The sequence below is a fragment of the Canis aureus genome, chromosome 2 (genome assembly GCF_053574225.1).
Source record: "Canis aureus isolate CA01 chromosome 2, VMU_Caureus_v.1.0, whole genome shotgun sequence".
Taxonomy (NCBI): domain Eukaryota; kingdom Metazoa; phylum Chordata; class Mammalia; order Carnivora; family Canidae; genus Canis; species Canis aureus.
Window position 1 is genome coordinate 72,908,263 of NC_135612.1, and position 27,037 is coordinate 72,935,299.

A 27,037-nucleotide genomic window follows, 5' to 3' on the forward strand; every position below is an offset into this window, starting at 1 on the left:
GACACTACCTGCCCCGGCGACCTCGGTGCCAGGGGGGAAGCACGGGGGGGGGGGGGGGGGCTGGTGCTGGGAGGCTCGTGATTCCACAGCAGGTTCCTTATTCCGCAAACATGGTTCTGCTTCGCTTCTCTGATCAGCCCAGAGGGGGCCCGACGTCGGAGGACAGACGTCCCCAGGTGGAGCAGGTGCCACTCCTGGGGCCGTTTCTGGATGCCTGAGATGGATGGGACTTTCTGAGCGGGGAGAGGAGTCTGTCTGCTGAAGTCCCCAAATCTCTCCCATCCAGGCAGAATTAAAAAAAAAAAAAAATTTTTTTTTTTGTGGGGGTGGGGTGGGGTGGGGTGGGGGTAACCTTCAGCCAAGGTATCTGCGCTCCTAAAACAACAGGAATGTTGCACTGGCCTTTCGCCAGCGGAGGCTCAGCGAGCAGGATAAAATTTCAGTGCAGATTTACGGGAAGTTGCCGGTGTTGGGAGTAAAAATCTGGTTTGGTGAGTTTAAGGGAAGGGAGTAGACGAGAGACAACCTGGCTACTGTGAGGCGAATGGCCTGGGCTGGGGGAGGGCGGCGGGAGGAGGGCGGAGGCCACCGCGCGGAGCTCCGGGACCCGACGCCGCCGGGCTCCCGGGGCGGCTCGGCGACTGCCCCCGGGCTGCACCCCGCGCTGTCGGGCTCGGGCTCGCGCTCGGGCTCGGGCTCGCGCTCCCGCCGGGGACTGCGCGCCCCCCGCGCCCCCGGGAGCTGCCCTCGGGTCCCCGCTGCCGCCTCCCGCTCCGCGCCGGGGAGGAGCCGGCGCCCGGGGACTTGGCCCCGTCGAGAGTTCCCCCGCGCGGGTGTCCGGGGCGCGGGCTTTGCGACCAACCCGAGCGCCCCGAGCCGGGAGCTCAGCCTCCGCAGATCTGTTGCTTTAAGCGGCGCGGCGGGGAGTAGCTGGACACTCCTTATTCTGGTTTTACATTAAAAAGAGGGAGGCCGAGAAGATGTTGTAGGTTACTTCCTAGCCGTGTCCGATGCTTCGGGGCTGTGAATGGTGTTCATTTCCGAAGTGGGCGACTCCAGATACTTTGCAAAGGTAAGGTGGGCTTTGCCAATCCCTCGGACTACCTTCCCTGCACCCGAAGGTCAGGGTCCCAATTTTGGAAATTTTTTTTTTTTTTTTTTACTTTTTCTCTCTTCAGCTCTGATCTCCTGGTAACACTCTCCGTGCAAACTCTGATATATTTAGTGGGAAAGAAATGGTTTCAAAAAAGGATCTTAAAAGCGTCAGCTTCTGGAAAAGCAGAAAAATCATATAGTCAGCCCCCTCATGTTTCCTCTGGTGATGAAACCTCTTCCATGCAAGAAACAGATTTTTTTTTTCCCCTCCCCACCTTTGAAAACACATAATTGGGCCATGCAGAGGCACAGGTGACTTGTAGAATCAGTCCATTAAAGTGAGATTGAGGAAATATTCGGGCGGGCATCTATCTCATTTAAGTGTTAAGGTGAGGGGGGCCGGAATGAGGAGGAATGTCTTCTTGCAGTAATTTACCTCCAAAGGTAACACTGAGCACGGGGCTTAGTTGTTTAAAAGTTAGGAATCGAATCTGTGTAAAAGCGTAGGCCTGATGGATTATGACAGCTGACGAGTCACCAGTCACCGGATATTTAAGAAATCAGTTAAAATAAATGACGTGGGAATTTTTCAAATAAATAAGTTATTATTTTTTTTTAAATTAGGTAAAAGTTTATCTACTCTTGGATACTGTCCCAGGACATTTGGGGATGTGGCTTCTTTCTAGAGGCTTATCAAAGTGATAGAAAGATAGTGTCCTCAAGGTATTTATTTATAGGCCACACTGGTTTTTATGAAAAATCAAGCAATTTTTTTCTAGTGTAGTGGCATCTGAATGACTCACTCGTTTGTCTTTAGCAGGAATGCAGATTAGAAATGTGTTCTTTATTTCTCTAACCTATTTCACTTAGCAAAAAAAAAGCGTTCTTTAAAAGTTTTAATGCCAGAGTCACACACGTTTTTTGGGGGAGCAAAAAAGCAAAGGGTTGACAGCCCAAAACGTGAAGAAGTTGCCACAGTTTTAAGCAGGACTGTGTTCAGACCAAGAGCGTTTGAGGACTGCAGGTGCCCATTGGATTCTAAACGGTGAGAGGTTGTCAGTGGCGGAAAACACAACCTCTTGGATATGGCAATGAGATAGCGCTTTGTGGGAGTTTGTGTTGCTATTTATTTAAACAATCTTTGTCAGATTGATGATCTGAAATCTTGGAGGGAAACAAAACCATCTCAGTCTGAAAGTGAGACAGGACGAAGAAGAGAAAGAAATGTGGGTTTTTGTATCTTTTCTTGTCCGCCTTATCCTTCATTCACCCTGTTCTGATATGCGTACTGTTGGCCTCTTTGTCTTAATAACTGCGTACTGGAGAATGAGGAATCAGAAATTTCACAAAAGCCTAGCTTCGTTATTAACGTTCAATAGTTGTTAAATGAGGAAATAAGCTGACAACGACAAAGCTGCTAGCCTGTCTGTCATGCTTCTTTACCTGACTAGGCTACTCCTAAATTCATCTGTTCAAGGGTCTTTTTTGAACGTATGTGGAAAAATGAGTTAAATTTTGAAGACACTTTAGCTTCCTCTTGGTTAGTGAGTTTTCTGAAACTTGTAGAATTGAAATTATGGCATTATCATTATACTCCAAACTCTATTGTTTTAATAGTCAACATATTGTTTTTGATTCCCTCCTGTTCTGCTCTGCGCTAAATTTTGGAAAGATTCTGACCAAAACAGTTGGTGACACCGAAGATAGACTCAAGAGAGAAAGCAAGGGAATTGTGCTTCTGGACACGAGTCCTGTATAGTTGCTCCAACTAGTGTTTAAGACTACTCACATTTTTTTTTCCCTCACATGATAAGAATATTCAGATTGGACTGTTCTCTTTGGTTTATTAGTAGTGGAACCTGTTCTAGGTAAGTTAAACAAAGATTAGAAGGTTAAAGTAGATGAAATTATTATTTTTTTCACAAACGCATTTACTTTCCAAATCCTACTCTTGATCTGAAGATTAAGATCAAGAGTCTCAGATAGATGATTGAGCTTTGACTGCTATAGGAAAGTATTTGCCTGTTTCAGACAAGATTCCAGCTCCACATTTCCAAGCCCTTCTGGTTTTTCAGGAACAGGCAGAGGAATAGGTGTAGGGGAGTTCAAAAATGGACAAGAGGTTCAAGTGAAACGGTGATTAGGTTTTCCCAGAGGATGCATGATCCTAGAAAAAACTTACTCTGACGAGGGCTTAGGTTTGGGATTCATAAGATTTAGAAAAAGGATGTGCTTTGCCTGAATCTAGATTTTGTGTGAACATTTGAGTTACTAGGAAGACGTGACTGCAGTTTTGAAAGTGGTTGTCAGAATGGTTCCGAGTTAGAGATTATTGGCATGTCTCAACCACTGGTCTGATGAAGAGATATAGTTTTCCTCTTGGGAGCTGTTTCTGTGTCTTATGATGCTGTCAATTTTCTGGTTTCGTGTTGTAAGAGACGTGTGAGTCAAACAACCACCTGCTTGGAGTAATTGCCTCAAAGAACAACTGGAAAAAGACTTTCAAGAGGGGCAAGGCAGGAATGACTTGGATTATGAGGTAGGAGGCCTTAGATTCTCCAGGAGAGAACTGTGGTGGGAATGACAATGGGTGATTGTTCAGTTGCCACCTCGAGTTGTTGGAACCACCTCAGGCTGGAGGGATTTAGGGGGAAATGGCGCCTTGCCACTTGTTGTGTGTGGTCTGAACCATCTCATCAGGAAAACTCTCCCAAGGTGGTCTGCACTTGATTTCTGGTGGTTTCTACTTATCTCAGAGTTGCTTCCCTTTCGTTTCTATTGGCATCTGTATGGGGGAGAGGAGACTGAGGGCCAAGATCATCTCCCCTTACAGTTGATGTGTCCCTTCTTCTTAGAACCTTTTCTATTTTGTCCTGAAAAAGGGGCGAGGGAGGAATTTTCTAGGAAAAGTAGAAGGGGAGAGAGTGTCTGGAGGAGTACACGGTCAAGAAACAGGTGAGTTCCCAACACTGTTGGTAACATGGAATTCACCAGAAAGCTCCCATGGAGATTTATTAATGCCCTCTAACCGTGGCAGGTGAACTGGCAACCATAGGAATTTGAGGCTCACCTCTGCCCCCCCTTTTGTAATTGAAATGTTCCCAGCACACTGCAATAGATGGCTAATTTGAATGGGCTCAAGATATCCCTTGGTAGGACCATAAGTAAACTGATTACAAAAGAAACTCGCATCCATCTTACTGCGTTCCACTCTGTCTTTTCTCTACTTTCTGCTGTGGTTTAAGGACACCCAGAAGAAAAAAAAAATCACAGCTCAGTTTATATAGCATATGAGCATAAAACGAGCATTCTGTTTTGTTGTGAATATTCAGTTGTTGTCATCATAGGAATTTCATTTGTGCAAAAATGATTTGTAGGTACATTTAGAAGTACGTGGTTTATGTGTTTGTGAAATACAGAGCATACGTAAACTGATACTCTGCCAGAAATGATTGATTGTAGTTTATGGTTGCTCTTTTGATAAACCCTATCATGTCTTAAGAGTGGAGTCATTTTAGAAATCAAAAGTACTATCTCTGCTTTTTCGAAGGCCATTTAAGAGAGATGACATCAGGAGAAAACAAAGTGCTGGGGTAACCCTGAAAACCCTTTGTGATTTTTGGGAAAATGTCAATGTTTTAGTCTCAGCAGATTCCTGGTAGTGCAAAATATCTTATTTATAAGTTACAGCCATTCATGTTAATCACAAAATCTCCAGCCTCCTCAAATCATGATATTTGTCTTTGGGGGTGCTGTACTTTTGTGATTCTTAGGAACATGGTGGCCCAGTGCCAAGACCATGGTAAATGCCAGGTGTGTACATGTTGAATGAAAGGGGAGTTGCTCATAGTTTTAGCCTCTGGATTGTGCTTTGCTTTGGCTAATAGTCAATTTTACTCATATTCCTCAATCCCCTGGGGAGAAAGACAATTTGATCCCAGAAACTATGGGTAATCCACACGTGGGTGAGCAAGAGTTAACTATATGTGCCAATGGGCAGTGGGTGGGGGTACAATGAATGTGGGGCATTGTGCACTGAAACAGGAACAGGATGCCCCTACCTGACCAAGGAAATGCCAACCTGTAAAAATTATAATAAAAATATTTACCTTTCAGAGCGCTGAGACCTGGCTCAATCATTTTTGTAAAGCATTTTACATCGTGCCAAAAGAAAAAAAGAGTATTTAATAAAATGAAGAAGATTTTTTTTTTTTTCAGGTGCTAATTCTCATAGATCAATTTGACACCCATTCTGAAAATGGTTATTTGGGCCTTTCCAGCTCAGGTCAAATATTCATCTTCTAAAAGTGGGAATCCATGTCCAGGATGATGATAGCACTGTGACTTTTGAAAAGACAGCTTAACTAATATTTCTTTCTGTTTGTTGTCATTTATTTTTAAAAATAATAACACAGTCCTCAGTACACCAAGCTCTTGCCAAGATTAGGCCCATCTTCTCAGTGGACTTCCCAAGACAAAGTTGCCTTTGTGTAACTGTAACTGGGAGGATTTGGTGGCACAGGAAACTCAATGGGGCACTGAAACTTATTATTAACAGAAAATTCAATGACCTGATGTGTGTGTGTGTGTGTGTGTGTGTGTGTGTGTTTACTCTGCCAGCTGCTATCTATGATCTATTTCTCCATGCAGATGATCTCACTATATTAGACTTTCCCAGGGAAGAATATAATGGTTTTCCTTGGAGTTCAGTTAGAGGATAGAAGACCAAAACTGCAGCATGCTGATGCAGAGGAGAGCTCACTTCTGTGGATTAGTTTGTTCATAAGGTAATCAGCAAAATTTGGTCATAGGTGAAAAGAAAGAAAAGATGGTTAGCCAGAGTGAAAATGACAGTTTGGGGAAAACAGATGACGATTGCGCTAAATTCAAACTCCTTGGCAGAGTGGCTAAGGTATGGACTGCCTTGATTCACATCCTGCTTTTGCCACTTATGAGCCAGGGGACGTTAGGTAGTTACCTAAAAAATAAAACAAAAAAAGAAGAAAACCAACCCCCCTGTGACTGTTTCCCCAACTGTAAAATGTCCACTTTACAGGGCTGTTATAGGATTAAACAGATTACTGTATGAGCAGAGTTTGAATGCCACAGGGCGAGTAGTCAATATAACCTGGTACATAGTCAACGTGATATGCGTACGTATCATGTTTTGATGTATTTCTGTGTTTGAATTCTTATCTCACCACCCTACTTCATGTAAGAGTTTTTTCACACGAGCTCTTTTGCTGGTTGGAAGCCAGGATTCTCTTCCTAACCTCGCTGTTTGGCTTTGAACAAGTGGCCATTGCCATTGTACACAGGCACTATTTTGCTAAGTTACTTTTGGTTTTTGTATTTAGTTGTATGGAGAAAATTTTATCTAGAATCACCAAGGGACATTTTTTTCCCCCTCTTTCTCTAGGGAAACAAAAGATGTTGATTAGAGACAAAAGGAATAATACTGTTATATCTTTTGGTGAGAGACCACTGGGTGTTATGCTGAAAACTGAGTATAGATTCTCAGAAATAGTGGGGTGCCTGGCTGGCTCAGTCAGTAGAGCATGTGACTCTTGATCTTGGGGTTGTAGGTGTAAGCCCCACATTGAGTGTACAGATTACTTCAAAAAATAAAATTAAAAAAAATTCTCAGGGCTAATGTAAATAGAAATATTCTGTGTAAAAAAACCTAAATATAGCAAACCTAAATAGTTCTTGATCATGCTATATAATATGGGACTTTCTTAGAACTGCCACAGTGCCTTATCTGTGTACTTCTCATGGCATTTTATATCACTTCTTACTTTTGTAGATTCACTGTTTTCCCTGTCAAACCCAAATTAAGTTCCTTGGAGATAGGATTTGTGTCTAAATAATATTTGTATCTGTCATTGTCTCTAGTTTATAGTTGAGTGCCCAATAAATAAGAATTTCTTTGCCCGGATGCATTGCAATGTAAAATAATGGCATATTTGCATTCCATGGGTATGTAGTATATACTTTTTTTTTTTTTTCTTTTAAAGTAAGCTCTAGCTTCAGTGTGAGGCTTGACCTTAGGACCCTGAGATCAAGAGTTCCATGCTCTATGGGCTGAGCCAGCCGGGCGCCTTGTATTTGCAGGACTTCTTTCTTTTTCCACAAGCATTTTACCAAAAGTTGTTAGAGGAAATATGTTAGAGCTGTAGTGAACTCAGACAGGACTGAGCCAGAACAGAAGCCCTATCCACTGCCCAGCCTCTGAAAGCATGGCAGGGTGGGGGAGGCCAGGGGTAGGGAAGGGCTGAATTTTTACAGTGCTTGGGTGCCCACTGCATTGTTTAAAAGTTTATACCTCTTTTCTCTGCTTTTTAACATCCTTCAAAAAGCTCAGACTTGTTGCTAGGTAACTATGAGAAAACGAAGAAAGGCATTTTCTCAAAATTAGGAGAAATTTATTAGATAATTATTAGGGAAAAGTACATCTTCCCCAAATTAGGGGAAATGAACAGAGAGCTCCAGGAGAGGAAATAATGTTAGGTGAACCCACAGATCCATGAGCCACAATGGTGTGGTTTTGTCAGTGGCCTGGTACTGTACTCTTGGCTGAGGAAAAGTGGTGAGGAAGGAGGACAGATGATCAAGAAGCATTGAGAGAGTTGCCTGTAGTGAAAAATCCTATTTGCAGAGCAAAGGGAATCCAGGAAGAGGCTAGCAGTTAGCTCTTCGCACTCAGTGCAAACAATAGTTTGGCTCAGGCACCTCCTTTGCTCTTTGCCCTTCATTGTGTGTTCCAGGATCCACCTCAAGTTCTATGTAGATTTGCCAGTGAGTAAACACAAACTACCAGCTCAGATGTGTGTCCTGTCTTTGCAGTTGCTCCATCTGCAGAGACGCACTCCTGGCCCTGAGACCAAGCCTGGGAAGGCAGGGATCATGGAATATTCTCTCAGCAATCTTCCCAGAGGGGAACCTAGAAGGAGTCGCTCCCCGGTAGTGACTGTAGGAGGCACACAGACCCTGACATCAATGGTAACACCCATGTTCTCACACATCCTAGTAATTTGTCACGGGTCTTCCCTTTCTCTACTGACTAGAACTAGTCGGTGAACTAATCATTGGAACTGCAGAATCTGCTTTCTGTTCTCCTTGCTTTCACTTCTGCCCTTACCCCTACACTGTTCTCGATATAGTGCCTAAAAGGTTTATTTTTTAAAAAATTTTACTTATGCATTTGAGAGAGAGAGAGGGCGAGAGAGCACGAGTGCAGAAGGAAGGGCAGAGGGAGAGAGAATCTCAGGTAGATTTCGAGCTGAGCTGAGTGCGGATCCCTTGTGGGCTCGATCTCACGACCCTGAGATCATGACCTAAGCCAAAATCAAGAGTCCGACACTTAACTGACTGAACCACCCAGGTACCCCTAGAAGGAAAATTTTTTTTTGAAGATTTTACTTATTAAGAGAGAGGGGGAGAGAGAGAGAGAACATGCGAGAGCAAGGGGGAGAGGGAGAAGCTCAGCAGGGAGCCCCATGTTGGGCTGGATCACAGAACCCCAAGATTGACCTGAGTCAAAGGCAGATGCTTAACTGACTGAGCCACCCAGGCACCCCCAGAAGGACTATTTAAAAACAGAAGGCAGATCATGTCAGTCCCTCGCTGAGATACCCCCTCTGCATCTCAGTGACAGCCAGTGAGGCACTATATTTCTAGTCCCATTACCTCTTATTACTCAGTCCTTTACTCACTCTGCTTTAGCCACAGTTTCATGCCTCAGGGCCTTTGCACTAGCTGCTCCCTCCCTCTGAGCCATTTCCCCCAAATATCTGCATGGCTCACTTTTTCACTTCTTTCAAGTCTTTGTTCTTCCTTCCTTTAACTAAAACAGCACTTTCTCCTTCCTGTTGGCACTATCTCCCTACCCTGCTTTATTTTTTTATTTGGTACTTCTTAACATGCTATATGATGATAGAATGATTGTCTCTTCCCAGTAGAGTGTCTGCTTCATTTATTGATGTATCCCAAGTACCTTAGAGTGGAGTCAACCACAAAGTAGCTACTCAGTAAATATTTGTTGAGTGAATGAATGAATGAATGAATGAAGAAAACACACAGGCTTTGGGACAGCACAAATATGACTGAGTGTTCTACTCAAAATACAGCCATGAACACATCTTTCTGAATAAGCCTGATTTTTCTCCCAGACCTCCCCTATGAAGCTGCCATGTTTTTCTCTGGTTTCATTATTTTCTGTGCCACCAGGAGCCCTTGATGGAGGCTGATGACTAAGTAAAGAGCAAGGTAGGGCTGAGTGTGGGGATGGCGCAATCATTTCAGCTCTGCTCTGTTTCCAAATCAAAGCCTCATATTTGGCAATCTTTTTGTGATTTCCATCTAATTCTTACAGCCCTGTTTTGAACCAGTCTTGTGAATTGCATGCCCTACAGATAATTACTTGTCTAACTCATGTTATTATATAGTTTATTACTTTTTCTATTGTCATTTAATTATAATTAATGATTGTTCTGGAAGTAACTGTTGAGTTGTTGTTTTTTTAACTATCTCTTTTAACCTTTGAGATTCTGCCAAAAATACCTATTGCTGTTACAGGACTCCATCTAGATTTTTCTTGATTGTAGATAGAGCTCATTTAGGTATTTTGCCTTGACATGGCATGCAATGAGAGTGGTACTGTCGTTGTCTGTATCTTTAATATTTCCTCAGCACCTTTGCACAAAACCTTGCTCTTGCCTTCTACTGAGTGGCATAACAACTCTCTGATCTGTTGTATTTGTTTGCTGGCCCTGGCCTCCTTGTCTCCTTTGCATGGTTAACTTGGTTTGGCAAAATTGCACTTCTTGGTCCTCGGTGGCAAGCTCTCTGTGTGTGTCCACCTGCCTTTTTTAGAGCTCCCCCATGGCACTGGAAAGAGCTTCTCCAAAGGCTGGTAGAACTGTGGCTATTAGGCTTGGAAACACTAGGACTGCTCTCAAGGTGAGCATCTACTCCGTCCAGCAAGGTTCTTTGCATTAAAAAGGCAATAGTATATACGTTCTGCTGAAGGTACGGTGAAGATCCTGGATTTACTTTGGACCTTTGTTGATCATGGCTTGTGGCCCAGTGAAAATTATTTGGATTTTTTTTTCACCTCCAAGTTGGTTTGGAAGCTATCATTGCAATTAAGAGTCCCTGGAAAATTTGTTGGGAAATTAAAAAAACTAAATATACGTAATAAACAGCTAATAATTCTAGTATTTCCTGCAAATCATCTTCTTACTATATGTACTGAATGGGACATTAAAAATGAACAGCACAGGGGCACCTGGTGGCTCAGTGGTTGAGCGTCTCTGCCTTTGGCTCAGTCATGATCCTGGGATCAAGTCCCGCATCAGGCTCCCTCCCTCTGCCTATGCCTCTCTCTCTGTGTCTATCATGAATTAAAAAAGAAAAAAAAAAAAAAGAGAATAACACACAAATGTTAAATTAGACTTATCTTTAACAATGTACTATGTAGACAGAGCTGGTGTCATTATTTATAAGTTAGAAAAAATTATCAAAATACAGACCTAGTAAATAGGTACACTTGAAAACAAAAGGTAAATATGAACTAAAATGATTTAATAAACTAGACAGTGAAAGACCTATTTTTCTTATGTAGACAGAGACTCAGCTGTTATTCGTCGAGTAGCTGCTATGTGCCAGACACTAGGTACCAGGTATGCAGGGGAGAATAAAAGTTCTTTGCCCTCAAGGGGCTTTCTTAGGGGTGTAGCTGGGATTCAGTACTCTGAAGGAACTACCAAGTACTAAATCGATGATTGTAGGTGGGACTCTCCTACCTGGGTGGTCTAAGAAGTCTCCTCCAGGAAGCTGGATGCTGAAGGCATCTGATGGATGGGAAGATCCTCACTGGATAGAATAGCATTTATGAAGATCCTAAGCCTGGGAAAGCTTGGCATGTTGGGGGTCATAAAGAAGGCTGATATGCTGCAGTGCTAGAGTGAAGGGCAGAGGGGGATGAGGTAGGGTTTGGGGGTTACTGAGACCTAGAGTATTTAGGCTTGTCAAGACCATGGGAAAGAGTCTGCAATTTGTTCCTCCTGAGCCCAGTGAAAAGCCATGAGAGGTGGTTTGCTAGTTAAAAGATAAGTGACTGCTGGGTGAAGCCTGGATTGGAGGGAGGTTGTCCTAGCAGATGTGGCAAGAAAGACTGGCAGTGAACATGGAGAGAAGCATATGATTCTTCTGTGCCTCCTCCTGCCTTTTTCTATAGTGTCTGTTCAGCAGTGGCAGGAGTTTCACCAACTGGTGGAAATAGCAAGATTTGGTGATGGCCTGGACATAGGAGTGAGGGAAGGAATGAGGATTCTAGCTTAAGTTACTGGGTGCAGTGGGGAGACTGAAGGAGAGCAGATTTGAGGGGAGCAAAGGGAATCAAGAGCTCTAGTTTGGGCATGTTTACTGAGTTGCCTGTTAAACTTCACAGGGAGATGTTCAGTTTCCCTTTGTATCCAGTGCCATTAGCAAAACAGGAGGCACTTCTTCTAGGCAACTATTTTATATTTTAATATTTCTCTCTTTCTCACTATGGCCAGATTTACAAATACAGGTTAAGTGTGTGACCTTTATTTATATATCCCAAATGACAAAAGAATATTCTAACACTGAGTATCTACTGTATGAAAAACTGATGGTGGGGGTGGTGGGTTAACATTAAAAAATCTTGGGGCTCCTGGCTGGCTCAGTGGGTAGAGCAGGCAACTCTTGATCTTGGGGTTGTGAGGTCGAGCCCTGTGTTGGGTGTAGAGATTACTTAAAAATAAAATAGTAAAAAAATTTAAAAAAAATCTTAAGTAGGGGCTGCCTGGGTGGCTTAGTGGTTGAGTGTCTACCTTCAGCTCAGGGTGTGATCCTGGGATCTGGGATCAAGTTCCACATTGGGCTTTCTGCAAGGAGCCTAGTTCTTCCTCTGCCTGTGTCTCTGCCTCTCTGTTTCTCTCATGAATAAATGAGAGAAACAGAGAGGCAGAGACACAGGCAGAGGGAGAAGCAGGCTCCATGCAGGAGCCTGACGTGGGACTCGATCCCAGGTCTCCAGGATCACACCCTGGGCTGAAGGCAGGCATTAAACCAATGAGCCACCCAGGGATCCCCAATAAATAAATCTTAAAAAAAAAAAAATCTAAAGTATGATTTTAGCCATTGAAAATCTTTTCTAATTCAAATTAATCCTATATGTATTTAATATTTCAATATTAAATGCTTGACATTTGTATTATATAGTTAATATCTTATATATTGATGTATGATAAATATATATGCCAAGATAATTAAATGTATATTTAATATAAAAAACATGTTTGATTCACATTATGTTCCAATCAGTATTGAAGAACATTTAATATTGGAAACTAAGTATAAATCATGCATGAACAAAGATTCATCCCATATTACAAAAGAAAAATATGGGATGAAACTGGATTTCCTTGTGAGTTATAACCACTTACAGGCATGCAGATTCGGGCTGTACATGTTGATGCTTAAAAATGGATCCATTTGGAATACACAAATATATTTCTTGTCTCTTCCTTACCTAATGTTACAAAGAGTCCTCTGCACTTCTGCATGTTATGTAAGTGGGAACTGGAGGCCAATGTAGACACACTTTCAACTACATTGTGCAAGGCTGATTTGTATCTCTAGCAAACCCATTTTTTGGACTTGTAGAGCAAGTCCTGGGGGTGTGATTGCAAATGAGGCATATGGCTTTGGGGGCTTAGGGGAATGGGAAGCATTATCTGTTTTATGTTTTAGTACCACCACCGCCAGCCCTTCTCCCCATCAGTGGTTTTCCTAAAAAAAAAAAAAAACAAAAAAAAACCCACATATATTTTTAAATCTGTAGGAATAAAATACTATTAAAAAGCACTGGAAAACTTCAGCCCAGAAATGTAATGATTTAAAAAGTCATCAATTATTAGTGGTGGGTGAGTGGAAGTGGGAGAAGAAGTTACAGTGGATAATGTTTTGTAATCATGCCTATAGAAACCATCAACGGCTGCAGCCTTGCATTCTGGTGTGTCAACACCCTGGAGCCCATGAGGCATGATCAGATTTATTATTGCTTAATTGGGCCAAGTGGTGTGATTTGGGTTTATGCACAAGACGGGTCACTTTCCAAAAGGATATGTAGTGTCTGAAGGTTTCACATTTCTTTAAATTCTGTGTTTAATACGAAAGACTGGTGAGGAGCTGCTATGTTGTGGACCCTTGATAATCAGAGAAAGAAAGAAGTGAGGCTTGCCCTGGGTAACTGCTGAACAGCTATCTGTAAGAAAATATTTGGAGTTGAAAGTTGAAAGCAAAAAAATAACAGTGGCTAATAATGATGGCTGACATTGAATGAGCACCTACTGTATGCTGGGCATGAGCTTCTTCAACCAACAGAAGTACCCTTAAGAAGTAGGTTCTACTATGATCCTTATTTGGCAGGTGTGGAAATGAGGTGCTGCTAGGTCAAGCAACCTGCCCAGAGTAAAGAGTGGTCAGGATTCAGACTGTTGCAAAGCTGCCTACATAAGGTCAAGTTTGGGAAAATCTTGCACCAGGACCCAGGCTTCTTACCAACATCTGCTGCTGGTTTAGCAGATATGTGACCTTGGACATGGCACTTCACTTTTCTGGCTTTTGATTTCCCTGCCTTTAAAATTGAGTAGCAAGGGGGGAAGAGGGAAGCCTGGGTGGCTCAGCGGTTGAGCGTCTGCCTTTGGCTCAGGATGTGACCCTGGAGTTCTGGGATCGAGTCAGGCTCCCTGCATGGAGCCTGCTTCTCTCTCTGCCTGTGTCTCTCACAAATAAATAAATAAAATCTTAAAAAAAAAAAAAAAAGATTTGAGATGAGACATGTTTTACACAACTCCCAATTTTTCTAAGTCCTTTTACTTCCATGGTTCAAACCTGTAAAAGGGAAGGAATCTCAAAAGGGAAGATGGAGGTGGTAGGAGCAAGTGGCAGAAGGGAGTTGAGTTAGAAGGGTGATCACTCTGGCATTGAATCCTAGGAGGAAAACTGCTAGGTTACATGGCTTGTCCACATCTTGCAAAGGTCTTACAGACTTGATTCCTAGATCCCATTCGGAATAGAGAATATTGGTGACATATAGGGTGGTTCTAGACCAGTGCTTCTCGGCTGGGGAAGACTGTCCTCCAGGGTACTCATGGCAATGTCTGGAGACATGGGTTGCCACCATTGGTGGGGGGTGGGGTAGTACTGGCATCTATGCTGTTAAACAACCTGCAATGCATGGGACAGCACCTCACAACAAAGAAATACTTGTCCCCCAATGTCAATTGGGGGGGACAGTGCTAAGGTTGGGAAATGCTGTCCTAGACCAGCCTTTGCTCGCAACTGCTACAGCCCCATACACCTTGAACAGATAGTGTTTCTTCCTTTAGTTTTTTTGTTTTTTGTTTTTTTTTTGAGAGAGAGAGAGAGAGAGCGAGCGCACCCATGAGGAGGGGCAGAGGGAGAAGGAGAGAATCTTAAGCAGACTCCATGCCCTGCGGGGCTCGAGCTCACTGAAATGATCTGAGTGGAAATCAGGAGTTGGTTGCTTAACCAACTGAGCCATCCAGGTGCCCCTCTTTCTTCCTTTAGTTTTTAACACCCATCTCCTTTCTGAAGATTAAAGGCCAGAGAAGGGATTTGGAGGAGAAGGTTAGGACAAAGTTGAACTGAATTCTGTTCCTAGGATGCAGGTGTTTGCCAGGACCCCAATTAACAGTTTGGAAAAAAAAAAAAAATCCGCAGTTAATGGTTTATTTTTCTCCTTGCCATGGGTTTAGTGCTTAATGCGCACTCTCAGGCTCTGAGAATTTTTCCTTAGGTCCTACTCATGTCATGAAAATCATGAAAATACATAATTTTGGTAGGCTTGCTTTCTTTCTTTCTTTCTTTCTTTCTTTCTTTCTTTTCTTCTTTCTTTTTTCTTCTTTCTTTCTTCTTTTTTTAGAGGTGTCTTGGCAATTCCTAACAGAGCTGGGCTTTGAGAAAGTTAGAATCTTTTCAGACCTAAAAGATGCCTTCAGTTGAAAGCTTTAGGTTAAATAGAATGAAGATGTCCTGTGTTTTATCAAGTCTGGATCTTAAATTCATTTAAAATGGAAAATCCTTATACAATGCTTTAAACTCCACGGAGAGAGAAGATCTCTATTAAAGAAATACATGCTGGTATATAGGCACACTGTCAACAGCCTTGCAAAGACAACAAACATTAAAAGATGGCTAGAAATGAATTCCATGTACTAGGCTGAGATTTTCCTTTGAAGAAACATTTTTATAGATATATAACGTCCTGTAGATCTAGGGAAGAAAGATAAACGTCCTGTAGATCTAGGGAAAATGTTTAGGTTTGCAGTTGTTCCTAGCTGAGGGAGGCTTAGTTCACCGAGTTACCATAAGAAATTAATTACAATTAGGGAACACCCTTCGTGTTATGCCAGGTCAGGTCATTTAGGGTAATTCCTGGAATTTTTAGTTACAGCTCTTTGAATGTCAGTTAGATACAAGACCATAGATACCATTATCTCTATACACCCACACATTATTGGTCCACGATAAGTAAAATTCATTTGCATTCTGGAGAACTTCTGTCCATTTCCCTGCCTTCTATCTTTTTTTTTTTTTTTTTTTTTTTTTTAAAATAAATTTTTATTTATTTATGATAGTCACAGAGAGAGAGAGAGGCAGAGACACAGGCAGAGGGAGAAGCAGGCTCCATGCACCGGGAGCCCGACGTGGGATTCGATCCCGGGGCTCCAGGATCGCGCCCTGGGCCAAAGGCAGGCGCCAAACCACTGCGCCACCCAGGGATCCCCCTGCCTTCTATCTTTAGGAACAGTTGGTTCTACAATTTACTACCCTCTAAAAGCTAACTTCGAGGCTTCTAGATGTAGCTGATTTAAATTGTACCCTGGCCCTCTTGTTCCTTCATGCTTTTGACATTTGAGTTTTGTTTTTGTTTTTGTTTGTGTGTGTGTATTTTGTAGGTAGGTAGGCTCCATGCTCCATGTGGGGCTTGAACTTATGGCCCTTAGCTCAAGAGTCAAATGTTCTACTGACTGTGGCAGCTAGGCGCCCCCTCTTGAGTTCCATTTTATCTCAGTCTTCACCTTTGTGTTTTGAAGAGGCATATGTCTTGTATGGAAAGCTAACACCCAATGCTTGATTATTTTAGTTCCTCATGATATTTTATATATACATATTATGTATATTATATATGCATATATACATATTATATATGTATATTGTATATACTCAGGTATATATATGTACATATAGAATTCCTGATATCTTTATGCTGAACAAATTAATGTAAGATGCTCTGTGGTTTTCCCCAAGTCTTGAGTAATGCTTTTAAGTTTGGTCGCAAAACTATTCTTGAAAATGCAATGTGTTTTGTTGGCCTTTTATTCACTGAGTGTGTGTAGGTTGAGCCATTCTTGAGCTTAAGCCATTTATTCACTGAGTGTGTGTAGGTTCTAGTCCAGGCATTGGAGGTGCAAAATGGGTAAGAAATACTCTGGGTTCTTAAGGAGCCCACAGATAAGGTAAGACATAGAAACCAACAAAAATAGTACTTTGGTTTTTTTTTTTTTTTTTTTCCTAGAATATTCTAGAGTATCTATAGAATATTTCTAGGGGTATTTATTCATCCATTGATTTGCTAAAAACTATTTTGTGCCTACATTTATCTTCTAGAAATAAGAAAAGATCTGTTTTCAAAGAGCTTATGGTCTGGTATAGACAGACACATTACAAATGAAATATTCTAGATACTACTGGAATCCATAGCATCAGTTTAATCTGAAGAGGCATAGCAGGGGAAGAGGGAGATGTTTAGGGAGGTCCTCATAAAAATAAGACCTTTAATGTATTTCACATTTACATAGCATGTCTTAAGTGCCTGGTCCTATTCCAAAGCACTTTACAGAGATTAACTCATTTAATCTGCAAAAAAACCCCATTGTCAGATACATACAATTATTATCCCCATTTCACAGACCAGAACACTGAAGTGCACAGAGGCTAAGTAACTTGTCTCAAGTTAGGTAGCTTAGTAAATACTGACAGAGCCACTGACAGAGCTAGAGTTAGAAACCTGGCAATGTGGCTCCAGAATTAGAGGTGATTCTTTTTTTTTTTTTTTTTTTGAGAGAGAGAGAGAGAGAGAGAGCATGAGCTGGGAGAGAAGCAGATGGATTGAGAGAGAGAGAGAGAGAGAGAGAGAGAGGCAGACTCCCTGCTGAGCAGGGAACCCGATGTGGGGCTTGATCCCAGGATCCCCGGATCCTGGCGCTTAACTAACTGAGCCACCCAGGTGTGCCCCTAGAGGTGATTCTTGAATGAGTCTTGTAGGTAGCTGCCCTTTGAGGGGCAGTCCAGAGAGGTGAGATGAAGGAGTGGGAAGAAACTTAATCACGAGGACTTTGTCTCATAGGCAAAGCATGTACTTTATGCTATAGACATTTAAAAAACAAAACTAAACTAAAAAGCGAAAAATAATCTGAATTCTTCTTAGATTTTGTGTACTTTTTCTTTAAGCTCTTTTATAATGTGTTTGTCTTTTTTCACAAAGTTGTCTACACCACCCTACAATTCTGTAAATGACGGTCCCTCCCTTTACGTGATCCTCACACCATCCCTGTGATGTTCAAAGTCTCCCTTTTACGGAGGTGGGCACTGAGGCTCCTCGAAGAAATTGCTGAGTTCACATGGAACCCACAGTTTAATCCAGGCGTTGTAAATTGAGGTTTTTCGTTGCTTTCTCTTTCACACCTGCCTCCCCAAGTGGATGTATAAAAAGAAAAGGATGGAAGTGTATCAAACGTCGCAGACAGCTCACATGTTTTGTGTCATCTTGCTTTTCCAAATCAGAGATGACAGCGGGATTAGCAGGCTGACTCTAAGGAATGTACATATAAGACACTCGCCTTCATTCAGCAGTGCTTGTGGGATTTCTGCTACGCGTACTTACTTCCTAACATGTGCACGCCCAGAGTGTGGCTTCCAAGCCAGGGTCTTGGATTGTACCTGTTTTGCTAGCAATGGCTTTGGCAGGTCAGTGATTGTCAGAGCAGACATTGTTACTGCTCCAACAATCTCCAAATTCAGGATTTGCATGTTTGCTCAGCACAAACAAGCCTAGTTGACAGGAGAGAGAAAGAAATCCAAGTCTAAGCTTGTTTCAATCTCAGTGGCGAAAGAAAGGGCTTTTTAGGCTGTTTTGTACACAATCTTAATACAGAACAGGGTTGGGCCTCTGTGTAGGGGCATGAGATCTTTTGCTACTGGGTTGGAACTTCAGAGCCTGCACATGGGAGGAAATAAATTACTCCCTACACCTGCTCTTCCCTCAAGTGGTAACGTTCTGCTGATGATAACAAGCATTTACTGGAGCAGCTCGGAGGGACTGGTCATGCTGCTAACTTCTGGGGCGCTGTCGATCAACAGGACCCTCTTCCTTCAAGCTGCTCCAGCGGGGAGAGCTGACCTGCCGGATCACGAGGCGTGGGATCTGCACAGAGCGCCCAGAGGAAGGGGCAGAGGAGAGATGGGCTTTCAGCTGGATTTTGTTTGTTTCTTGGAGATAATTCACATACCATGAATCGCTCCATTTTGAAGTGTAAAATTCAGTGGTTTTTGGTCTATTCACAAAGTTGTGCAACCATTACCACTATCTAATTCCAGAACATTTTCATTACCCGAAAAAGAAACCCCATGTCTGTTAAGCAGCCACTCTCCATTTCCCTCTCCCCTACCCGCTGGTAACCGCTAACCCACTTTCTATCTCTGTGGATTTACCTATTCTGGACATTTCTTATAAACAGAATCATACAATATGTGGCCTTTATATCTGGCTTGTTTCACTTAGCATATATGTTTTCAAGGTTCATCTGTGTTGTTAGCACGTATCTGCTCTGCATTCCTGTTTATGGGCGAAAATAATTCGTTCTATGGATGTACCACATTTGTTCATCAGTTGATGGGCATTTGGTTTCAGCTGGAGTTTGAATAAATAGAAGGGTTTTTGCAGGGCATAGAAGGGATGGTGGATTTTAGGGTGGATAAGACTCTTCATTTTAATGAACACATGTACATAGCATAGTACCTGTTGAATGCCAGGCACATTGTAGGCCCTTTATAAATAGTAACTTTTTGAATTCTTTAAAAAAAAATATTTTGTTTATTTATTCATGAGAGACACAGGCAGAGGGAGAAGCAGGCTCCATGCAGGGAGCCTGATGTGGGACTCGATCCTGGGTCTCCAGGATCATGCCCTGAGCCAAAGGCGGTGCTAAACCGCTGAGCCACTGGGGCTGCCCCTAAATTTTTGTTACAACCTAGTGAGATGGCATATGAGGAACAAAGAATGTATCAGGATTAACCCAGATTGCTAGCCAGGAAGTGGAGGTCCAGATCTAGGCAGGCTGGCTCCAGAATGCATTGCTCAACCACCATCCAGCTCTGCTACGAAGGTGAGGTCATGGGGCAAGGCAAGCACAGTCTGTAGAATTGTCTAGGTGGGGTTAAAGGGCAAAGGGGGTGCAGGAGAGAATGTTAGATGAGGCCAGAGGTGGGGTGTCCTCCACTCAGCACTCATTCTTGTGAGTCATCTATGTGTCATTCTCCAATGTCAAAACTGCTCCCTGTTCTCTCATCTTTCTTTCTTTTTAAAAATTTAATTAATTAATTAATTAACCTGAGGTGGAAGGTCGGGGTGGGGATGGCAGAGGAGGACAGAGAGAGCCAAGTGGACTGTGCTGAGTGAAGAGCTCTCATGTGGCGCTCAGTCTTAGGATCCTAGATCATGACCTGAGTCAAAACCAAGTCAGATGCTTAACCAGTTGAACCACCCAAGCACCTCTCCTCCTCCTTCTTTCTATATTAGTTTCCTAATACCAACCATTTCCTACTACCTTTCCCATTTTTCCCATACCCATATTTCACTTATATCATCATTTAATATTTTTTAAAACTCAGCTCCATTTTGTTTTGCTTAAATACATTTATTATTTTTTAAAAAAGATTTTATTTATTTGAGAGAGAGACCCAGAGAGTACAGGTGGAGGTGGTGGGGGGCGGGGAGGGGGGGAGGCAGGAAGAGGGAAAGGGAGAAGCAGGTTCCCCACCAAGCAGGGAGCAGGGAGCCTGACATGGGGCTTTATCCTAGGACTCCTGGATTATTACCTGAGCCAAAGGCAGATGCTTAATGGACTGAGCCACTCAGGCACTCCTAAATACATTTATTTAAAGTGGAACTTTACTTCACTACCGTAAAAGAAAACCCAGTACTTTTCTAATAGGTATTTAAGTAGACCAAGCCATTAAAATGAAATGCCTGGGGGATCCCTGGGTGGCTGAGCAGTTTGGCTCCTCCCTTCGGCCCAGGGCTTGATCCTGGAGTCCTGGGATTGAGTCCCGCATCAGGCTCCATTCATGAAGCCTGCTTCTCCTTCTGCCTGTGTCTCTGCCTCTCTCTCTGTGTCTTTCATGAATGAATGAATAAAATCTTTAAAAAGAAAAAAAAAGAAATGCCTGTACTCATTAGCACCTAAAGCAACTTGTACACTGGCACGTGTGTCATATTTATTGAGATATCGGGGTTTGCTGGATAAGGTTCAAACACTGTACTGGACCTTCAAGACTCCATTTCAGTCTGCACTCTAGCTCTATATCTAGTAGTGATACCCCATGTGGCTGTCATGTCAAACATGCTTGCCTCCTGCCTGGAGTCATCATACCTTTTCATCATAATATGTTGGGGCACTTGAGTGGCTCAGTTGGTTAAATGACTCTTAATTTTGGCTCAGGTCATGTTCTCAGGGTCATGAGATGGGTCTCTGATCCCTGCATCATCCTCCATACTCAGTGGGGAGCCTGCTTGAGATTCTTTCCCTCTCCCTCTTCCTCTGCCCACCCCCTACCCCACACAAATGCTCGCTCTCTCAAATAAATAAATTAATCTTAAAAATATATATGTTGTTCCTTGTCCTCATCTTCGCTGTTTCCTTCCTTCCTTCCTTCCTTCCTTCCTTCCTTCCTTCCTTCCTTCCTTCCTTCCTTCCTTCTTCCCTTCCTCCCTCCCTCCCTCCCTCCCTCCCTCCCTCCCTCCCTCCCTCCCTCCTCCCTTCCTCCCTTCCTTCTTTCTTAGGACTAGCTCACATAATTTTTCCTCTTTAAATATTTTCAGATTCTCTGGATTCCTCCAGAATTTGGCTTTGAGATGTCTTGTCATGTATTGCTGTTACTTATTTAGTGTGTCCCTATCAGATTGTAAGGTGCCTCGAGATTAGGACATTATTTGTTGAATGAATAAATGATTGGTTAAGGCCAAAGAGTAGAGACCTTGAATGTGATAGTATTAAAACTACAGCATTCCTAAATCATAGAAGGTTTTGAAACAACCAACATGGTCCATACTTTTTTGTTTGTTTTTTTTTGTTGTTAAACAAAGCTAAGTAGGGTTGGCTGTGTGCAGAAGTCAAATGAAGGAGTGAGGTCCTGGAAGCAGGGAGAGAAATATAAAATAAGCACTGATTAAAATGCCTGGTGCCAAAAAAGGGATCCATTAAATCTGAAAATATACCTACGTTATGGACCAGTGATTCTACTCACAGGTATATTCCCAATAGAAATCTGTATGTATGTTTACCAAAAGATAAGTTTAACAATGTCCTTTGCATCATTAAAAATATTTCCAAACTGGATGCAACCCAGATATCCATCAATAGTAGAATGAGTTAAAAAAACATGGTCTCTTCATTCAATGGGATACCATATATAATGAGGATGAACAGCATTATTGCATGTAAAAAAAAAAAAAAAAGGCTTAAAACTCACAATAGCAAAAGAAGTCAGACCTTGAAAAATGTAAGATCCAAAAAAAAAAAAAAAAAGTAAGATCCCCTTTTGCATAAAGCTCAAAAACAGACAAATCTATGGTGTTGGAAGTTAGGATAGCAGATCAGCCTTGGGTGGATGGTGGCTAGGAGGGAACCCGAGGGGGACTTTTGGTGTGTTGGGGATACATATATGTTCAGTTTGTGAAAATTCAGTTAAGAAGTAGTCTCTTAACCTATACATTTCCTTCATATGTGTTGTACTTCAATGAAAAGTCTGTCTTTTAAGAAATGGAAAGAAAAGTAATTAGCAAAAAAATTTAAGTTAAAAAGGCTTCTTCCAAAAAGAAATAAACAGCAGTTATGAAAAATAAGCAGACAAACTAGTGACAAATCTAAGATCCTGAGCTGTTTCTCTCAGTTTTCATTTGTCTCAGTTGTCTTGGGATTTATTACTGCTGTGTTTTGGCTATGAAAATAATAACTACTCATAATTGCATTTTGTTTTGCAACATTTGAATCATAGGGTCATTATTCCGTTTAATCTTTAGAACTTCTTTATGATGGTTCATTATTATCCCCATTCTCCAGATGGAGAAATTGAGGCCCAGAGAGATTTCTTAATTTGTCCTCACAGAGTTGGTTAAGTGACTGAACTGAAACTATTTCATCTAAGTCTTGTCCGTGACTCTGGGCCACATGGGATTGGCAGTTGGACTTGGACTTTGAGTCTCCAGGAACAGAGAGGAGTGGAAGGGGGTTGACATTAATGGAGGGAAGAGTGGTGAATGATCTATATGATAAATCCACAATGGAAGCTTTGTAATTAATTATGTCAAGCCAACAAACAAACAAAGCTTTTTTGACATGTGAGTTAAATCCATTGTTCTTTTGCTGCTTTTCTGCTTCAATAATTAGGGGTCTGAAATACAAATTAAATGACCTCAAGTTAACAGAAAGAAAATGCCATGGACTTGATTGAGTTATAATTGAAAGTGTTTTGGGCTGCTTTCATTGAGCTTTCAGCAAACACAAACTTTCCATGAGTGGCCGTGAAATCATCTAGCATGTTTTCGGTTGGATAGGACCACAGGGGCTTTCTGGCTCAACATTCCATCCAATGCAGTAATACTTCTGCAGCGTTAGTGATAATTGTGATCTAATAAGTATGCACACCCAGAGCTTCCCATGGGCCAGGCACTGATTACAGTTCTCTGAGGTTGCTGTTAATATCCTTGTTTGACAAGTAAGCAAATAGATTTGCCGTAAAACATACAGGTAATTAGAGCAAATGAGATCTAGACGGTCCTCTTGATTCTAAACTTGAAGGGTTTTGTTGCTGTGTTACTTCACTGCTTCTATCTTGGCCTTGAATTCATTCAGTGATCATTAGATCATCATTTCCATGAGACACACCACGCTGAGAATGGAAAACCATACTGGAAAAGTCTTTCATATATTTATGTGGAATCCTCTTTCTCTTAATTTTCATCAGTGGGACCTAGTTTTACTCTCAAGAGTAATACCACTTAAGATCCCTCCTTTCCAGTGAAAGCCATATGTCCAGAAATTAAAAGTGTGCGGTTACATTAGTTCCAGAATGTTGCAATGGCTCCAATGATTGATTGGTGTACAACAAACTACCTTGTATCTTAGTAAGTCCAATAACCACCAATGAGTACCTATCCTCTCTCATGATTTGGCATGATTTAAGTAAGGCTTAGCTTAGATTATTTTGATATATATGCATCAACAGGGATCTGTTGGTAGTATTCAACTTGTGTCTAGTGTGGTCCTAGAATCCAAGATGGCTTCATTCATGCCTGGTACCTTGGCAGGGACAGTCTCAAACTTTTCTATTAGGTCTCTCCTACTAAGTAGTTGGACTTCTTACATGTCAGCTAAGAACTCACAGGGTGAGTGTTCAAGAGAGGACATCAATCTGCCAGTCTCTTCAGGCGTGACCTTGGAAGCTGGAAAGGTTGTCGCTTTCAGGTCAGAGCAGGCACAGAGCTCACCCAAGTTCGAGTGGAGGGACGAAAACCCCACCTCTCAGTGGGAAGAGTGTGTCAAAAGTTTTGCAGCCATTTATCATTTGCCACACTGAAGATTAGTCCAACTTAATCCCCATTTTCCTGGGTTGGAGGTGATACTACTTATTCAGATGTGAAAGTCCCCCTTCTGAAGTTACTATTTTCTCTATTTTGGGGCATTTGAACTTTAAAGGGCTTCTTTTCTAACTAATTATTTTAGTTATAGAGCACGGTCTTTTTCAGTACTAATTGTTTGCTGAACTTAAAGATGGTAAGCCCATTAATATTACAGTTCAATAAGGACAGATCTTCCTTCAGGCTGTCGGACAAAGGACTTTCTGACATAATTCATTTGCAGTTTAAACACATGTGAGTAGAGGGCAGAAGGATACTGGAGATGGGGTAGAAGAAGAATGTAGAGACCCTAAATCAAAAGGGTTTTTATAAGTAGCTTAATTTGTACTCTTATCCTATTATATCATTTTCTGTTTTTCATTCCTGCAGAGAATTTGTGACCTTTTGAGTCTTTAAAACAGCATTTTAAAGTTCTGTAATTTTGGTCAATGAAATGCATACTTTATTTTTCATTGGAAATTGAGGCAAAATTAAATGGTTATTCCTCTACCTATATTGGCAGAAGGACTTAATTGAAATTGTTTCTAATCTTTTGATCCTTGTCACACTACTCTGCTATGCAATAATACACTAAAGAATTTTCAGAAAGCAACTGTTGGGGACCTAGCATAACTCTTTGCCTTAAGAGTATGCCATTTTGTAGAGTTATGCTAGCAGCTGGTATGCTAAATTGATCAAAAAGGTGCTGTTAGAGAAAACAAAATGCTTTTTGCAGAAGTAAAACCAAGATGCTTTGGATAAGAGGTGTGAATTCATTGTTGCCAGGTACCTTGTTTTTTTATTTGTTGAGAACCTAATGAAAATCTTATATGAGGATTCAAAAGCTGAAATAATAGGTTTTTCCTGCACAAATGCTATTTATTTTTTACTGATGTGGTCCTTACTGCAAAAATAGAAATGAACTTGAGCACACATGCTTGATGAGTCTTTGTTTTATTAAAGTATTTCAGACCTACTGAAAATGACAAGGAGTGGTATGCCAAACACTCCTGTGTCCACAGTCCAACATAAGAAAGACCACATTAAAAACAAAAATAAAAACAAAAAACCAAACCAAAACAAAAGACCACATTAGAGAGACACCTGAAGCTCCTTGTGGACTTCATCCCAACCCTCTTCCTCTCTTCCCAGTAGTGACCTCTACTCTAAATGCAGGATTACCATTTCCCGACATGACTTCTTACCTTTACTATATATGACATATACACATAAATAATACGTAGGCTTTAACGTTCTTAATGGTTAGAGAAAAAAAATCAAAAGAGCAGTCTTTTGTGACACTTGAAAATTATGTGAAATTCAAATTTTGGTGTCCATACATAGAATTTTATTGGCATTCAGTGTAAAGATGTATCATCCATGGTTGCCTTTGTACAAAGTGGCAGATTTGAGTAGCTGGAACTGAAACTATATGGCCTACCATGCCTAAAATATTTGCTATTTGGCCTTTTATAAAAACAAACAAACAAAAATGTTTGCTGACCCCTTGTCTACCATATTCACACACACAAACACAGAGTAAATAATCTGGCTGGGGCAAGATTGGTATGTAGGTATACATGCTTTGGCCAGGAGCAGGCTCATATGGACAAAAGGCCTTTTTTTTTTTTTTTTTTTTTAATAACCTAGATATTTTTTCCTTTTCTCTGGTCTCAGGAGACCAGCAATGATTGGCCTTTCCCCTCTCAGCCCCCATCCCTGAATGTCTTATTCCTCTGCTTTAAGGTTTCCCCTTTGCTCTCACTTTTCCCACCCTTGTGTCTATAAAACCAGCAAATTCCATTTCTCCTGTGACAGAAAGAACAGTTCCAAGGATAGTCACCTCCCCTCTCCTGAAAGTTCTTAGCTTAGCAATATGCTTTGCTTGCGTCTCCGATTTGGCACATTGCGTTCCCTTGCACTTTCCTTGTCTTCTGTCTCTTAGAATGTTGGCTTACCACATACCAAGAGATCACATCTACAACTGGCTGCAGATAGATAGGCGAAAGTCAGCAAGGAGTGACTGAACAAATGTTCTTTTAAACAAACTATATAAAGAGTTGATGAGACTATTTCAATTTCTTTTGCAGAAAGAGAAGTGATAGTAGTGATACCTTTTCCTTATTTCTTTAGTATGATCTTCCCCTTTCCAAAGCCAGAATTATGCAGATAATTGTCCCAACTGATAATTTTCTCTTCCAGTAATAGCTGAATAATGCTCGATAGTGTAGTGGTGAGTTTCTGGGCTTTGAAGTCAGGCAGTCCGTCTGTTAGCTAAGAGACCTTGTAGTTTTCTTAGCAAAGGAAAAGGAAATGGCCATCCGTGGTGACTGTCAATAAAGGTGGAATACAGGGACACCTGGGTGGCTCAATGATTGAGTGTCTGCCTTTGGCTCAGGGTGTGATCCTAGAATCCAGGATCGAGTCCCACATCCGGCTCCCTGCAGGGAGCCTGGTTCTCCCTCTGCCTGTGTCTCTGCCTCTCTCTCTCTGTGTCTCTCATGAATCAATAAATAAAATTTTAAAAGAAATAAAGGTGGAATACAAAGAATAATGATACTTTAATCTCAGGGTGCTTTTAAGTGAGTTGGCAAAATAAAAAGGGAATGACAGAAAATGGAAAATACTACAGGGTAAAAAAACTAGAGTGTCATAAAGGCTATCAGAGAGGTACAGAAAAGGTACTGGAAGGGAAAGACAGGAGAGGTGATTTCCTTTTTGGGACAATTTGAAGCGCTTCTCGAAGGAGGTAGCAGGGAGAGACAAGGATTTGAATCAATGGAATTTAGAGCAAAAACATTCTAGGCCACTGGGACAGCATGAGGTGCTGAGACAGAGATATCAGGTGGAAAAATAGAGGACAGAAAAGAGTTCAGTTTGCCCATATATGAAGGGTCATAGAGAGATGAGAATGGAGGGGAGTATTAA

At 41.7% G+C, this 27,037-nt stretch overlaps 1 protein-coding gene across 2 annotated transcripts in view; it reads left to right on the plus strand.

The window, feature by feature from the left end:
• Window positions 1-756: 756 nt before the first annotated feature.
• RBM47 (RNA binding motif protein 47) overlaps window positions 757-27,037 on the plus strand; it is a 151,067-nt gene continuing 124,786 nt past the window's right edge. Inside the window, exon 1 of one of the 2 annotated variants that reach the window (XM_077878860.1) lies at window positions 757-1,072. In XM_077878860.1, the coding sequence (XP_077734986.1) occupies window positions 1,011-1,072 (62 nt within the window). In that variant the 5' untranslated portion in view covers window positions 757-1,010. The remainder of the gene's footprint in view (window positions 1,073-27,037) is intronic. The other variant, XM_077878857.1, reaches the window with a different exon arrangement.